Source organism: Chenopodium album, chromosome 12 (genome assembly GCF_948465745.1).
Source record: "Chenopodium album chromosome 12, dcCheAlbu1.1, whole genome shotgun sequence".
In the NCBI taxonomy this organism is placed as follows: Eukaryota; Viridiplantae; Streptophyta; class Magnoliopsida; order Caryophyllales; family Amaranthaceae; genus Chenopodium; species Chenopodium album.
In genome coordinates this window covers 35,193,369-35,211,153 of record NC_137845.1, presented here as the reverse complement: position 1 = coordinate 35,211,153, position 17,785 = coordinate 35,193,369, and the positions used below count along the sequence as shown (strand labels likewise).

General features: G+C 36.1%; 2 protein-coding genes across 2 annotated transcripts; both read right to left on the bottom strand.

Annotated features, from left to right (window-relative positions):
- Positions 1 to 12,478: 12,478 nt before the first annotated feature.
- Positions 12,479 to 13,249, bottom strand: LOC145571131 (L10-interacting MYB domain-containing protein-like). Its single transcript, XM_081630213.1, has 2 exons — positions 12,974 to 13,249; positions 12,479 to 12,532 (listed from the first exon to the last, which is right to left on the bottom strand). Exons 1-2 carry the CDS (start codon positions 13,247 to 13,249, stop codon positions 12,479 to 12,481), a joined length of 330 nt encoding a protein of 109 aa, XP_081486339.1.
- A 230-nt stretch (positions 13,250 to 13,479) lies between these two features.
- Positions 13,480 to 15,432, bottom strand: LOC145571130 (uncharacterized). Its single transcript, XM_081630212.1, has 5 exons — positions 15,394 to 15,432; positions 14,662 to 14,738; positions 14,018 to 14,406; positions 13,866 to 13,934; positions 13,480 to 13,775 (listed from the first exon to the last, which is right to left on the bottom strand). The coding sequence occupies exons 1-5, from the start codon at positions 15,430 to 15,432 to the stop codon at positions 13,480 to 13,482; spliced, it is 870 nt and encodes a 289-aa protein (XP_081486338.1).
- Positions 15,433 to 17,785: the final 2,353 nt, after the last annotated feature.

The window sequence follows — 17,785 nt, the reverse complement described above, 5'->3', positions numbered from 1 at the left end:
ACCCCTGCGCGATGCACTAGGCTTTGGCTCCTTCGCTTGCTTGATCAAACTCCGCGCTCCCGAGCATCCCCATCATCAGTGCACTCGAGATGATGCCCGCGAACGTGGCAGTCCCAAAATGAGCAAATTGACTTGATTATTCACCTACAAAACACAAATAAAACAAAGAGAGGAAGCGTAGCAAGGTAAAACTAAAACTAAAATTATGAATTATCAACTAAAAATATGAAAAACTCGTAAAAACCAATCGAGAACTAAAGTGAATTATAAAAATGGAAAATCAAATAAAACTAAAAGAATTATATGAAAATGATGAAAGAAAATAAAGAAAATGAACCTAAATCTTATTCTTTTGAGCGCCATAAACGACGCTTATCACTTGTTGAGCGGGTTTAGGAGGAGCCTTTCTTTTGGATTCCCTTGAATGAGCCTTAGGTGATGAGGAGAAGTCTAACTTTCTTCTCACTCCTTTGTTTTGGCCATACGGAGGAGTAGTAGTGGCCGAATGCATCGAAGGCTTTGGTGGATTGCAAGCCGAGGCGGCTTGATTTTGTGATCGAGCCTTATTTAACTCCTCTTTGTCCGCCGCATTCATCCAAGCCTTGTAAAAGGAAGATAGTACTATGCTCGCAGTGGGATTTTACACCACCCACTTGGGAAGACTAGACCAATATTCCATCCAACGGGGAATTCGTTCAGGTTTAAAGTTCACATCCTTAGGGGCATCACAATCCTGTGGGGGAATAATTTGTTTCATCCCATACTGTCTCATCACCCTGCAAGGAAAGATATAAGTAGTGCTAGAAGGGCCTAAAAGCCTAATGTAGGGACAGTTAAAACTATTCCCAACCATACTACTTATGTTTCACCAAGGAATCACAAAGCGTATATTAGGAACCCCATGACAGAAAAAAGACGTCCATTTTTCCTCATTCTTATGTTTGTAAAGAATGCGACGACCAGGGAATGTTCTCACTCCGTTAGCCTTAAGGTTTTGTGGCTGATCAACAATTCGCAAACGCTCCATGAGCCAAATCTGAAAAAAAAAAAGAAAAGGAAAATTAATTTGCGACGTTACACCAGCAAGTGGCACGCGCATGACAACCAGTCGCACGCACCACCCGCGTGCATCTCAGAAGATTGTGCTGGTCAGACCAGCGCAACTTTCAAGATTTCGCTGATATACGACGAAAAAAACGTACGTGTAATAGGAGTGGACTTCCCGTAAAACCGTTCTCGTTAGGGTCTCCTCTAAGGCGATTCAAGCACAGAACAGTTTCCGCCAGAGCTAAGGGAGCGGGTGAATGACACCCCTCTATTTGCTCCACTATGGACACCATGGAATAATCTCCGTATTCTTTACCTGTCCTAAGCAAACAATTGACAACAAGACAAAAACATAAAGCACGAATTTTAAAACGTTGTTTAGTCAAGTGTCACGAGGGGCGGCGAAGTGTTCAATAAATTGAATTAAATTCACGCCTTATTCTGTCCCAATTTTGGCCATATCATTGTCTTCAAGCCAAAAAATCGTTGAAATACAGGTTTGGAATCTGATAAGTTAGGGGCATATGTCACGAGGAGAGTATTTGCAGGGAAGCCTAGTAGAGCCTCAAACTCGCCAGGTAATGAGACAATTTCATCCCCTTTAAAAAGGAAAAGATGGTGAATTGAGTCCCAATGATTAACTGCAGCATGGAGAAAATCAAAGTTTATGTTAAGTTGCATATAGCTTAATAGGGGGTCAAGATTGTATATTTTAAAAGCTAATTTATCCTCGATTGAAAGGGAAGTGACCCATTGTTTCAAACGTTGCTCAAAGGTTTTTACCATTGTTCAAAAAGAAAAAGAGAACGAGTAGAAAAGAGAGCAATATTTTTCTTGATACTATTACTAGCGAATGAATGTAAGATGATCAAAAGCCTACACGAAACCATGTTTAAATAGACCCAAAAGGGGTAATTTTTGGCAATTTTCGTCCAAAGGAAAGTTCACTCACAGGTGGCGTGCGCATCTCACGAGTTGCGCACGCCAACCACGCGCAACCCATTACACGCGAGCGGCAGCCGCGCGCAACACATCTAGTTGCGCGCGCCCTATTCTGTCGCGACATGTTGGATGGTTTATTTCCGTATTTCGGACTCCCAAATAACGGAATATCAACGAAATCTTATGACTAATCCATATGCTTGTCTTTGTTAAGTTTTGTTTCCCTTGTTCTTTTTATTTTATTTTATTTTATTTTATTTTTTTTCTTTTTCTTTTCTTTTATCCTAACTTCCTTTTTTTTTCTTTTCTCTTTTATGTTTTTTTTTTATTATTTTATTACTTTTTTTCCTTTTACCTTTTTTTTTCTTTTTCCTTTGGTTTCCTTTTCTTTTTTTTCCTTTTCTTTTCTTTTTGGTTATTTTTTTGAGGGGGGTAAGTCGGGAACCCTTTTCCCTCCTTTGGAAATTTTTTCTTTTTTACTTATTAACACTTATGGAAAAATATGATATATACAAAATTTGTGTCATATGTACAACAATAAAAAAAAAAAGTGTGTATATGTACATTTTCCATAAGCAAAAAAAAAAAAAAAATTATATATATATATATAAAGGAGGAAGTCAGGATGCTCGGCGACTCCCGGAAGGCTGTTGTACATCCTGCAAAATCCAAAACAAAGATTAATATACGAAATGTGTAATAACTTTGAACAAAAAAAAGCAAACAAACATACCGCAACCATCTGATGATCACGGAATGACAAAGCCACGAGGGCTCTCCGATAAGCAGCTCGGAAAGCACGCATAATCCTCACCATGCCGTTCACGGTCTCCCCCAGAACCTGTTCCAAAAAAATAAATATAAAAGGACAGTTATAAAAAAAAATGTATATGATATAAAAAAAATATATACATGTACGAAACAAACATACCGACTCAACCGTCTCCGGTACAAACGGTATGTCCTCACCCTCCGCCGCTGGAAGAATCTCACAAATTACCGACCCAAAAGCGTCGGTATACGTGATCTCTGCCGTGGGAGGCACCTAACCACCCAGCTCGACTCGCTGAAAATACTATAACAAAGGATTCAAAGTTTCGAAAAATAAACAAAAAAAAATAATAAAAGAAAAAAATACTAACCGGAACGAAAGCTGGAAAAAGAGTCAGCCTGGATGCATCAAACTTCGGGTAAGATGCACCCGACAACACCAGCTGCTCCGCTGGATAACCAAGGATCGCCTGAGCTCGGTCCTTGGTAGACAGCAGGTCCGGACGCAACATCCGGATCAGAGGATCCGCAGGAACCAAAGGCTCCTCGGACGAAGCCTGCCAGAGAACGCGCTCGTCTAAGAACCAAGCGTCCGTCCTCTAGAGCACAAAGAGTCCCTGATAAAGGGCCCGAAAATGGCAGCGAACAATACCTGCCCGGACACCCTCAGGGACCCCGACGATCAAACTTCCAAGACGGAGATCGATCTACAAAACATAACCACATGAGAAAATCATTCAAAAAATATATGTACATGTGAACACGTGTGTTGTCAAAATACTTATCGACGCATGTGTCGTAGAAAGAATCCTCTGGCGAAAGTCGCCTGCTGAAGTTGCTCGTTTCTTCCTAATCATGACCAGACGATGGCCGATAGGTAAACGAGCCTCCCCAAGTATCCTGGGGGCTAAGAAAGGCAGGTACGAGTACCCCCAAGCCTAGAAGAAAAGAGAGAAAACAATAAGGTCAAAAGGGCCGAAATAGTGATAAAAGTGAAATGATTAAGGCAAATACGCACCTCGAGGATACGACCATGCCACGAAATGGAGATCCAAGGAACCTCAGTAGCTGTCGTGAAATCCATCACCCGGGTCGCCTTGCTCATAGTTGTAAGCATGCGGGCATACGACACCTCCGCCCAACTCAAGTTACCCACTTGCCCCAAATCACTAAGGCAAATGAGTAACCCGATAGCGAAATGTTCTCCCCAATCACTCAGAATAGTGACGGAAAGAACATGGGCAATGTATATCCGAGCCAGCTGCTCAGGTGTACACTTCCGATCAACCTCATCAGCCGACAGCTCGTCTACAAGAACCAAGTACGGGCAAGACTGCACGTACACATGAAGGGCCGCCGCAAAACGGTCCCCCACAAGGTCACGCAGCCTTGCGTCTGACCCCTTCGCGGCCTCCATAACCACAGGCTCACCTCCAAAAGCAAAATACGTGATCATAGAAAAGTCGAAAGGGGTAACCGTCATCTCTCCTCATGGGAAATGGAAAGTGTTGGTGGAATCCCACCAAAACTCTAACAACCCACGAAGGAAAGCTGAAGACGCAGGTTGACTCGATAGATCCCAAAGAGCCACCAGCTAGGGGGTGATCCTCGAAAGCTCCACCACCTCCTTTACCATGTCGAGTAAACTCTCGAAGCGGCCTCTCAAGTCACCCGAGCCATACAAACGCATGCTACCCTCGCTCTAAAAGGAAATATACGTGTAGACACCCAAATGTGTCTCCCCAAAACCAAACCCAGTGATGAATACCTTTTGCGTCGAATGATAATCGAACGAGGTGAAAGTGTGAAAGGTCAGATGTTGCGGTTGGTTTTTATTAAAAATTCTTTCTTTCTGTTTTCAAAAAAACAACTCTATTTTATGAAAACAGCCAATCCAGTTTAGTTTTTTCCACGACAAGGGTCCAATAATAGTGTAGTTGGATGGGGCTTGCAAAGAGCTTTCCAACGATATATTATAAGCACAATTTCGATGAATAATGAGGAAGTTATGGCCAAAATACTAAACTGGGTCCGATTTGATCTTTACATGATGCCCGATGATCTAGGGGAGGGCCCAATGTTAATTATTATTCCTAAAGTTATTAGAATTAATTATAGTCTTCTAGAATTCTCTAGAAAGTTCTTTTAAGTCCTAATAGAATTAGAATTAATAATTATGTTTTGATAAGTTTTATTTGGAATAAAATATTATTTTATGAAAAATACGATTTCAATTTCCATAAGGACTTTACAAATCAATTTTGATTGATAAGTGGACTCTGTGTTTGAAAGCGTGTAGGAATCCAGGATTTCGCCAAACGACAGGCCTGTCGCCACGCGACAGACTCTGTCGCCAGGCGACAAGGTCGGTTTTGCAGCGACAGAGTGGAGTTTTATTCCTTATCAAATTCTACTTATTTTCGGACTGTTTTCTTATAAATAGGGTCTTGAACCTCCATTTTTAAGGATTCACAATCAATTAATTATTTATCTACAATTCACAATCTACAATCATTCATATTCTCTCTAAGCTCTCATCTCTCTAGTTTTTTATAAACAAAATTCCGCATACACGAGATCTAGGAACACCTAGCCAAGTTCGAAGTTTCCTTCGCCCTAGACGTGAAAGGTTATAATTTCTGAGGGTTTGGTCCCTAATCTCTATTTCAATTATTGAATTTGATTGTTTGATTTTATATTTTCCTTGAAGTTACTAACGCGTGTATTTTGTTATTAGAAAGAGATACGAGGCATCAAAGTATGTAATTTTATTGCTCTATTCTTGTAGAAAGCTGTTTAAATTTGTTTAATTCCTAGTATCATGTTAGGATGTTTCTGTTGCTTTCTAGTATCATGTTTAGGGTGCCTTTTACTCTTTTCTAATATCATGTTAGTACCATGTTAAGTTTAAAGCTTTGATCTTTATTGCTTAGTGACATGCTAGGATTTGTTATTAATCTTGTTAGTATCATGCCTAGGATCTTGCTATTAATATTATGCTTTAACATGATTATGATAATTATGATTATTATGATTGTTATTATGATTGTTATTATGATTATGATTATAATTATGATGATTGTTATCATGTTGCTTGATGATTATTGTTGTTATTGCTTGATCATGCCTTTTATGCATGTTTAAAGGGAATTTGTACTTGTAATCACGCTTAATAAGATAATTAATAATCTTGTTTTGGGATAATATGATTATAATTCAAGTGATCGCCAATAATAGTTTTGTTTGTGCATTTAATTCAACCAACATAGATAAACAGGTTTAGGGTTAATCTGTTGTTTGCATGTTAGTCAGAAAGCGCACATGAATACGAGTGGAATGAAGTAGAGGCCTATTTAGGGCAGGTTCAATCTCTTTTAGGTTGGATTTTTACCTTTATCCCCGAACCCTATTTGGTTCAAGACCTTTTGGAGTTGACGATCTCATGGATCGTTAAAAGGGTGTAATCTTCACCTTGTGGACGGTTTACAAGTTCCTAAAACTTGTTGGTGACTCTTTTGCTCTCTTTTCTTTCCCTTTGGACGCCACCATGTTTAAGTGTATGATCACAGTGGGGTTCAAGCTTGGGGTTAATGGCTTGAAATATTCCCTACAATACGAAAAAATATACAGTTATGGCTTTTCAAAAGAGAGAAAATGATGATATAAAACAAAACGAAGACACGAAAGAACTCACTATGCCGCGCCAACTCCGAATCGAAACGTGATGGTTTGGGTCCCACTTAAGGACCTGAGGGTCCCAGTTGGGAGGAGCCTCCCAGACCACATCCTCATGGTGACGTCGATCAGCTCCGACGCGTCGCTCTTGAACCTCCTCAAGAGGACGTGTCACCCTCTTTCGAGGGTGAACTGCCTCGTCAGGTCCAAGTCCTCCCAAATCCTCCTCAGCGTCGACGAATGGAGGGGAATCCATGCTATAATGGATAAAATTCCTTATTAGTTTGTTTTTTTCCTAAAAAGACTAATATACGTGTTCTAGACTCATTTTGGCAACATAACAGCTGCCGAAAAGGCAAAACACGAAAATTGAATGCCACCCACGCTTGGGGGCTACGATACCTGCAGTTAAACTCAGTAAATGGGGGCTTTTAACACCCACGAAAGCCATCCTATACCAGTTTCAACTAAAATTATTCTAGGGATTACATTTCTAAATCTCAAAGAATCAACTATCTTTAGACAAATAATAATAACATGAGCACAATTATCGTCTACCAAACAATTTTGAGGTTCGAACATGGCAAAAACATGAAAATGTATATACTTCACGCCATTTTTCGGATTCAAAATTTTCAAAACATGATTCATGAAAGTAATTGTAGTTCTAATACTATAATTCACTTCATAACCAACAAGTATAACCAAAATGAGCAAGCAAAACAACAAATTCGAGCCAAAATTCGAAGAAATATGCCAAGAACGAACTTAATTAAAGAAATACTCATACAAGGTTCACTACTCAATCATTTTTCATGAAATTTGTTGCAAAACACTCCTTAAACATAGCATAACAACATGGAACAAACAATTTCAAGAATTATGGAGCAAATCGGAAATCCCCAAATTCGAAAATTAGGGTTTTGCGGTTCTAAAATTCCCCAATTCAGCCACAATATAGACACAAAACTAGTAAAAACTTACATTGGATTGTGGCAAATATGAATAGGGGACGAGATCTACTTCCTTTAGATTGAAAAAACAAAGAAATCCGAGCTTTTCAGAGAGAGAAAGAAGCGAAAATGGCGAAAGAAGGAGAGAGATAGCGAAATGAAAAATTGCGCTCATCGATTTATTTTTGCTGATTTAAATGTCGCGCGCAAATTAATCAGTTGCGCGTGACATCCTAGCGCAAATCAGAACAATGTGCGCGCCTGGCTAGCACGACCCATTGAGTTGCGCGCGGATACTGGTCACTAAAAGACCGGTACTTTGATTTTGATCCGTTTGATTTATTTCTAACGGTTTTTGCTCGTTGTTAGACGTAATGGCGCTCAAAATCATCGAAATCTTTTAATTTGCTTTGCATTTTTGTAGTTTATTTTCTTCTTTGATAGTTTTTTGCATCATCCTGCATGCACACCTTGCTTTGTGCCTACCCTAATCATACGTTTTGGACGTTTTTTGTGAGCGTGACTTAAGATGTTCTGTAGTGGTGCTTTACGTAAAAGCTCCCATAGACAGGTTTGTCATTTTACTGTACTGACTTTAGAAATATCACGTTCTTTTATTTCTTTTTGGCATCCACAACAAAAAGGATGGCGTTATCGTACAGCGTTAAATTGTATGGCGTAGGTGTTACGCAAAATTTCACCTCTTCCCAGCCAACGTGATCTACCTCTCGTAACTAAAATGATAGAATTCCTTTCTTTCTTTAGGCGTTAGCTAAAACAAGACGACTGGCGCGCCAAACCAATCGAGAACAGACACTTCTTGATTGGAAGCAAATACGGTAGTTAGTGAGCTTACTGGCTTACCGGACAGTTATGGTGTCCGTCCACCCCCTATATAAAGAGCGACGTGCGATGTCGCATCTATTTAGGCACGTGCCCCCAGCCCTGAGACATGTGTTTCCATCTTGTGGACAAAACTGCTTAGAGAGTTGCTGATTTTCTTCTCTCTCACTGGATTTGGATATATACCTCCAGTCCTGAGACATGTATTTCTATCTTGTGGACACCGAATACTGCGTTTTGACAAGTGAGTGTCAAGAACTTTATTCACGTGTTAGGCTACGAATGCCGAAACACATCTCCTTTTATCATCTTTTTAACTTGTTAAAATCAGACTAAACTTTCAATGACATATCGAGGGACTTTAAATCAACGATGACATAATTAAGAGGATATCATCCTCTTTAATCTTTTTAAACCGATATCTTCTCATGACATGACATCACCCGAGACAGCCTTTACTTGTACAAGCGTTCTACATTTGCAAAGGATCAATCTAGATTCTTTAGCACGTTGAGACTAGAAAACACTTTTCCTAGCCTTAATAGCTATTTGTCTCAAACATTTAGCGAATAAAGGACTGTTTTTACATCCTTAACATTACTGAAAGATTCCCTATTCTTAGAGAACTTCGCAGAATGAGTCTGGATTTATTTCCATGACTACTTTGATCCTCGTCTATTCTAAACTCAACCAAAGTGGGGGGTAACTATAGACATCTACTTTTGGCCTCCTGTCCCGACAGGAAGTGCTATGATGATAAATAAAACCATCTTTGTGCTGGATCAACGTGAAGAATGCTTATGGACAACTGAATAAATTACAAGAACACAAAATGACTAGCCTAACCCAAAACAAAATTAATTAAGGTCTAAATTAACTAAGCCCGATCATAATTAGGCTTAAGCCCGAGCTTAAAACTAATTATGACAGATTTAGAGGCACCTAGGTTAAAAATCAATGCTACCGCAGAGAAATTCGCGCGCATCTCAATGAGTCGCACTGTAATGGCGCGCGCAACTTAATCGGTTACACGTGACACCCAGCGCAACTTCTAGTGATGCGCTTGTGGAAGATTCAGAATTTCATAAAAATATAAAATCGAATCTTACCATAATATCGCATGCAAGATGTTTAGTTGAGCTGCCCTAAGCAGCGCATTTAAATCACTTATACTAGGATGTCGCGCGCAACCCATTTAGATGCGCGCGGCACCTGCTGCGGAAGAACACTCAAAACCCTAAACGCATCCGTTCCCTATAAATAGAGGCTTAATACGAGGCTTAAACAGACAAAAATTAACCTAAAACGCTGGCAGAAACTTTATGAACTTGTGAACTCTTAACCCTCTTGTCCTAAACACTCACCCCCCCCCCAATACTTGTTACTACAGTGGAGGTTCCCGAGCAAGAAGGATTCCATTAGTGTTCTAAACGAAGATCTAGCAAGGGGAAGTGGTAAATTCCCCAGCACTTAGATCAATCACCTTTATTTTTCTTGTTTAAACAAACTTTTAATTAATTAATTAGTGTTGTTTAACCACTTTAAAAGAACTTTTAATTAATTAAATCCACATAGTATCTTGTTTAAATAAGTACTAGAATTGAATATTTAATTGTTGATTGATCACCTAAATCAAGGAGAATCTTGTTTATTTATTGTTCTTTTCACGAATATTGATTAAATAAGAATAACGACCTTTGCAATGTAATTCCTATGTGATTGATGCTTGTAAATAAAATCAACTTACTTAGTTTTAGGTATCACGTTGCAAATATTGTTTGGTGATGAAATTGTGAAAAAGGAAGAGCTAGTAGAAGCCGTACTAGGGCTAGGATAGCGATTCCCCCCTAAAGGGAACGTTATTTTAGTACCCCTGCTCCCGAACTCATTTTTGGTACACGTAGACCAATTTGGGCATGGGTAAACTTACGATTTGTACTAAATATCCCTTGAACTCTACTTGGGAGAAAGGCATGAACGAAGTTTATGAGTTTTCCTAAAACTCATTGGCGACTCTTACTTGCTTCTTACAAAAAATCATAATGATAGAATCAATTCTAATTCAAGGTCCCCCAAACAGTCAGAAATTCAAATCCTAATACACCCTAACAAGTGTAAAGTCCTAGGCTTTTAAGGGTCATGGGCATTTAAGGAGAAGGATCCCCTACGATGGGGCACACCCTCCTTACATACTTGCTCCACTTTCTATTTCCGGCCGTATTTATATACTTGCTTCATTTCCTTATTTGGAAAGCTTTTACAATATTTAATTTATTTCTCTCACCTAGTGGACACAACATAAATCATATTTTATTAATTTCATATTTTCTCTCCTCCTATTCTCTCCACTACTTTTGCTTTATACAATTTTTTATTCTTCCACCCACCCTATTACTTCCATATCGTATTACTTTCTCCAATTTCTCCTAAAACTTTGTGCATGAAGAAATGGAGCAAGTATTTAAAAATGGAGGGAGTACAATTCAACTCATGCAACTATCGTGTATTCGTTACATCGTTTTACGTCATAACATAATTATTTACTTTTATTCTATAATGGTGGAATATCTTAGGTCATTTATTCAATGATGGATGTAACGTATAACTTCTTCCAAACGATCCTATAGATACACAACATAATAATCAAAATTTTTGTTATAATAAAAAGAATTTCATAACTTCACGTACAAACTAATCACATTTCTATACATGAAGGTAATATATGCTTAATTAAATGAAGATAATTAAATAAAGCATGACCAACATGGTTTTCCGCCCTTAAACACGAAATAACTAACAGAAGAATGAAAATAATAATTTGTACATGGTAAATTAATTAGCCTATACAATTAATCTTCCTCATAAATCTAATTAAGTAATAAAATGACTATATAAAGTTATATATCAATTACCACCCCCACCATCGCTAGGTCCCGACGTTAGCTGCCGTTTAAACCAATGACCCACGGTGTATTTTGCATTCTCGTACAACTGAAGACGATTACTATGAGCAACGCTATTGAAATCTTCTCGTAACAACCTTGAAGCACTTATCAAAGCAAAGCTCGAAAATGCTATGAAGACGAACAAAAAAATATCAAAATAATCCTTCTTCCCATACACTTCACCATATATGAACTATTATGAAAGCTAGCAACTCCAATAAATTTGATAAATAATTTTGGTGGTTTTTCTGTGATAAATTGTGACACAATTGTGGTGTGTTTATATATAGACATAGGTCGTGTAATAAGGCCCTGTTTGGTTGGGTGTAAAAGATTTTCAATGGAAAATGATTTTTCATGAAAAACCTTTTTCATAAGAAAATGTAATTTCCTACACATATTCCCTTGTTTGGTTACATGTAAACTGATTTTCCTTTTTAAGCATTTTCCGTCGTTTGGTTCAATAGAAAATCAATGTTTTTTTAAATTTTTTTTATTCTTTGTCTTTCCTATATTATTTATAAGGAAGATCTTATCAGTTCTTTCTCATACCGTACTACTAATACTAATAATCTTCGAACTTTTTCTAAGCTAACTTTGAATTTGTTTTTTTGTTTTTTTTAAGGGATAACTTTGAATTTATTTTTGTAAATATTAAATGCAATTTAGAAATAAAAGGGTAAAAATTAGCATAATAAAATTATAAAAGTAAGATATAATGTTATAGACTAGTACAAAGTAGCAGCAACAACTCAAATACCAAGACATTACAGAATACTTTACTTTCTACGTACTCATAGTAGTAGACATTTATAGTAAGTAGTTGTAGACAAACAATAAAACATACTCATTCTAATTTTAACGATTAAGGGAATTTATGAAGTTTCGGATCCAAACTCTTCGGAGAGGTTTGCTCTTTGTCAAAAAAGCTTTGGCAAGCATCTCCCGCTCAACTAAGTGGTCAAATACGGCATCACGAACTGCTTCTTCAAAATCATCCATCTTCATTATCTCTTCATAAAGTTTCTCCACATCAAGTTGGTTGTTTGAGAATTTTTTCAGAGCACTAACCACTTCTCCTAGTTGATTAGATATTTGTTGCAAGTCACAAGTGTCATCTTCACCTCAAGTCCTCTTACGATGTTGTCTTGGCTCTGAAGAAGTGGCACTATCTGATTTTGATGTCCCATATTCTGTCATACTTGTAGGCTGGCTTTGTCCACTCTCATTGCTAAGTTCAATATCAGCAAAACTCTTAGAAAAGTCTCCACGAGCCATGTCTTTACCAACCACGATTGCTATTTATTCATACATATTAATTTTTCGGTTGAGATATTTCTCATGAGAAGGATTTTCCTGTATATAAAAGGAGAAAAATATCAGAGAAATACTTGAAACAATGTAATATAAAGCAACCATGACTATGAAAGCATAATTCATGCATGGTGTTGAGGCAGCAGAGCTGCGAGAAAATTAAACTAGTAAAAGGTTAATAAGGAGAAGAAAATGATTATTGAGTAAATGAGTAGGAAGTAATAACTAATAAGCAACGTACTACAATTTATAACATGTAAAAAGCTAGTGAAAAGTTAAGACTTCTTCTAAAAGAAAGCAAAAACTCCCAGACTATATCAGAAGGTGATAGTTTCTAAAATAGAATGAAAATTTACATCATGTTCTATTGATTAAATCAAAATACGACTATAAAGAAGTCAGCGAATTCAGCTAAGCATCATAATGTACGCACATAGATTCCTGCTTAAGCACAGGGGTCTTCAAATTAAGTTAGAATGATACATGAACATAGTTATTGTAAGCATTAGGAGATGTTGTTACTATCTTCACAGTGTCATTCCACCTAAATCCAGAGTTACCACGAACTTTCGATATGATTGCCCAATTAGCTTTCACCGTCCTCATGTGGTTCTCAACATGGTCAGTCGTGCAGGAAGTTTTAAATTTTTCTGATATATTTTTTGCAGCAGCAACAAATGAGCTTGTTCTGAAAGTGTTATTTGGCCTATTTCCCTTTCTCACTTCTTCTGCAAGAAATACCAGCAACTCCTTGGACATTTGTTTTGACCAACAAAAATTCCCTTTTTTTTCTTCATTCTTCACCTGAATGGTAGATACACATGCTTCTCATATGCAAACCACATGAATTATCAAGTAAATCTTATCATTTCATATACATTCACCAAAATAAAAGTTCATGTAATTAAGGAGAATATAAACATCTTTGCAATTTCTACTTCAAATCATTAGTCTAACCCATTACAACATAAGGAAATAAATAGAAAGACTCAGGTTGTTCGAGGCCTCTTGTATACAGTCCACATGGCTAATACTATGGCATTTCTTTTATTAAGACACTCATTTGTTTCTTCTCGCATTTCCCTTCGAGTAAGCAATGTTCTTGTATCTTGTGAATCCATCTCCAAGTCTACCTCTCTAGTTATCGAGTCATTAGGATCCACACCCCTAAGGAAGTTGTGTATCACACAACATGCTAAAACTACATCAACTTGTGTTTTAAATGACCAAAAACGCTCAGCATCCAAGACACGAAACCTCTCCTTTAGAATTCCAAACGCCCTCTCTACAACAATTCTAATTGAAGAGTGTCGAAGGTTGAATAACTCCCGTTAATTTTCTGGAGGATTGTTTGTAAATTCTTTCAAGTGATAACGGGTTCTCCTGTATGGAGGCATAAGACCTTTGTGACCACCAAAACCCGCATCTACAAGATAATACTTCCCTGCACACAAAAATAAAAATGCATATTATAATCAATTTATCTTCAGTTTGCAACTAGCTAACTACCAAAAAAGAGACAACTACCTTCTCGAATTTTGAAACCCCTACTTAGCGCATCATTAAGGACCCTTGAATCATGTGCAGAACCCTCCCAGCCAGCTAGAATATAAGTGAACTTGGCATCAAAATCAACAGCAACTAGCACGTTTTGCGTTGTTCCGCCCTTTCTACCACGAAATCTATCTTGTATCTCAACGGGAACGGAGGCACGCACATGTGTTCCATCTATAGCCCCTATGAAATCCTCTAACCATGGAAAGAACTTAGGGTTGTTTTGAATTTTTGGCTGAATTGAAGTTGTTGGTGGTTTCACAACCTCTAGATACAATCGAAGGATAGCTTGAAGTACAATATGAAAATCGTAGTGTACGGTCCATGTTGATCGAAAAAATCTTCCCCCAATCACACGAAACCTTACATTATGTCCCAATAAGTGTAAAAATATAATTACTTGCTCCTTAACACTCATCCGAACACTTTCCCGCAAAAGTCCTCTTTCAACTAGAATATTACATAAGCTATAAAATGCAGCAGGCCTCATACGAATTTGTCCTAGACAATGAGTGTCACCACAATATAAAATACTATTGATAATTGCCTCCCTCCAACTATCTCTATTCACATAAGGTTACCTAATTATTCTAGGCCTTTTATTCCTAAACATATACTCTTCAACAAGAGCAAGAACAGAAGCAATTATAGCTGCTACAGAACCAAGAATCATGCCTTTCATTTCATGGGTCATCTACAATAACATATACAACAAATTTTATAATAAGCCATAACATATACAAAAATAGCAAATTATCCCAATAATTACAAAATTAATCCAGCTGGGTACTCAAAAAAATTAATTTCTTAATCACTTATAAATTCTAAAATTAGATTGGATTTGGCTAATCAGAGAACAAAGGTGCTTTTTCTAATGCAATTGAGGATGTGTACTAATTGATCATTTCATCAAACACATTTTAGAAATCAGAAATACAACATAATTCTGCTTGAGTTTGTTGCCAATATAAATGATTTCAGAAGTGCAATATGACTATATTCTACCAAGTACATTGAAGGTCAGATGACTACTCGGATCTATGTATAGCACAAATGCACATTGCAGACAGAATTTCAATAATCATGTTGGTTCTCTCACATTGAGTCATAAATTTTCTCTCCCTTCAACAAGAAAAACCAACCAACCCATAACTAGCATTCAATTATAGTATTAAATAATTTGTTTATTTTACTGAAACAACATGCTGTGAATATATTATAGATTTATTCTACAATATGTAACATACTAATGAGTATTACTAGATTCCAAAAGAATATGACATAAATTTTCTTACATTCTTTACATAATGAAGCAAGTAAAATCAGACCATTAGAGATGTATTATATACCTGAAGTGAATTTTGAGATGCTACCCCTTGATCCGACATCATACTAGCTTACAATCTTAAAAAAAAATCAACAAAATAAACCAAATTTTAGGTGAGGCATTTTATCAAACACTTTGTGGGCATGATAAAAACATGTAAATTATATGAATGAAAATAAAATTTGCAGCAAGTAGAATGAATCTAACAACAAATTTCCAAATTATAACCATTGTTTGAAAATTTAATTACATCAGAATAGCAATTTTGAATTGAATTAACAAATTTTATGCAAAAATACCCTAAAATAATCAAAATATGTACAAAAAATACCCTAAAACAATCGAATTTTAAATCAAATTAAACCCTAGATTAATAATCAAGACAAGAAGAGAGAGAATATTACCAAATTTGTAAAAAGAAATCGAGTGAGGAAGATCTACCTGAGTTCGTAGCAAAGCAGCGTAGGGAGAAGGGGGAAGATGGAAGAAGAGTGAAAACACGGCTTCCCTTCTAATTTGGGGAAAAACGTTTTCTTGTACAAAGGAAAATAGTTTTTCAGCCCAAATTTTCCTTTTCCTATCTGGCCCAAACTAAACAACGTAAAATGAGGAAAATAGTTTTCCTGGAAATGGTTTTCAGCCCAACCAAACAGGGCCTAAGTTGAAAAGTATGTTGGAAACTTGGAAAATGCATGGTTTGACTTGATTAAAATGGTGTTACTTTTACTTGTTGAACAAGAATATTGATCTTAATAATGTAATCTATAAAACTAGTCAAAATTCTATTCTAAATTTCTATGGTTTTGATGTCTACTAACTAGGCAACTAGTACGGATGACTGGATGATGAGTAGGTGAGCCAAAGTTCTAATGCTAAGAGATTATGTCATGTGAATGGTCATTGTTATTAGTTCAAGTATCTTACTATCTTATATAATTTTCTTTAATTAAGTAAAAACCAACTGTTATAACTTATAAGGGATAAAGCTACAACATTATGGTGATTATTACGTCGTTTGACCCTTTGATTACATTTGTTCTTCTCATATTTCTCCTTCCCCTCCACATGAAAACAAAGTATAAAATATTTTTATTTTTATTTTAATTTTATAATTTTAATTATAAATTTTAATTACAGTAAGTGTTGTGTGTGGCTAGCTACACGGTATGCGCAATTTCTATGGTACCCTATGTACTCCAGGTTGCTAATGTCAGCAATTTAATTTTTTTTTTTTGGTTTATTATGATGTATTTCTTGTTTCGATTATAACTTTTAGTTTATTTTTGAATTAAATACATATGATATATTTTTACGAAGCTCTGAATTAACTCAAAGCGTCTAGTACAGAATATTTTATGGAAAATTAATATTTATTTTATATTTTTATAATTTTTAATTAAATTTGAATAACAACATACTCTATAAAAACTAAAAAAAATAAAAATAAAAAAAAAAACTATAAAAGGATTAATAATCTTCTTTATGTTATGAATATATTTATGGATGCCCATTATACCCTTGTATTATTCTAGAACTTTCTAGATTTTAGGGTTTATTATTCTCCAAGCAAAACCTATCAATTGTATTGTTTATATATATGTATACCTCCCTTATATGAAATATAAGTAGATACTCAGCTCATTTTATTCTCTCTCAATCTCTGATGTTTTCCCTGTATTTACAACACGTTATCAGCACCAGCCCTATCCGATTGAGCAAATGAAATTAGCATCATTAAGGTTAGTGTTTATTTTAATTTTTTTCTAATGAAATATAAGCAACAATCACATAATATATTACAGATCATATATTATTGTTTTGGGTCAAGGTGTTTCATCATTAGGTGATTATATATTATGGCTTGACTTGTTAATTGTGTGCGTGGGATCTAGATGATGGTCAATCGGTTGATTAATTTATTTATTTATTTTTGTGAATGTATTTTCATGAAATTGTACTACAGTAGACCATATCAATCCATAATACGGAGTATATATGCTTGTGATCATGCATGTGATTTTTCTACAATACTTCATACCGTTAGGTTCTTTATATTGGTTATTTCAAAGTCTTTCATTTAGTTTTTGTTCTACTTCTATTTATACTCTACATCAAACTTGTGCATCTGTTTTGTTTTTCTTTCACCATACTGAAATTAATTATTTACAACTTATCATGTTTTGGCAAGCGCTAATTTGTTTACACTTGGTTGGGTTTCCCACAATTAAATAAATTGGGTGTTTGAATTACATCCATTAATGAATATTATTATAATCTCTATTTTGTGATTTATTCTTTGTGAATTTGTTATGTCGTCTAGTATTTGATATTTATGTTTAGAACCCATTCCGTCAATATTACTATAGAATCTGTGGATCTAAATTTCAATTCCTAATCACTGCTATAGAGTATGT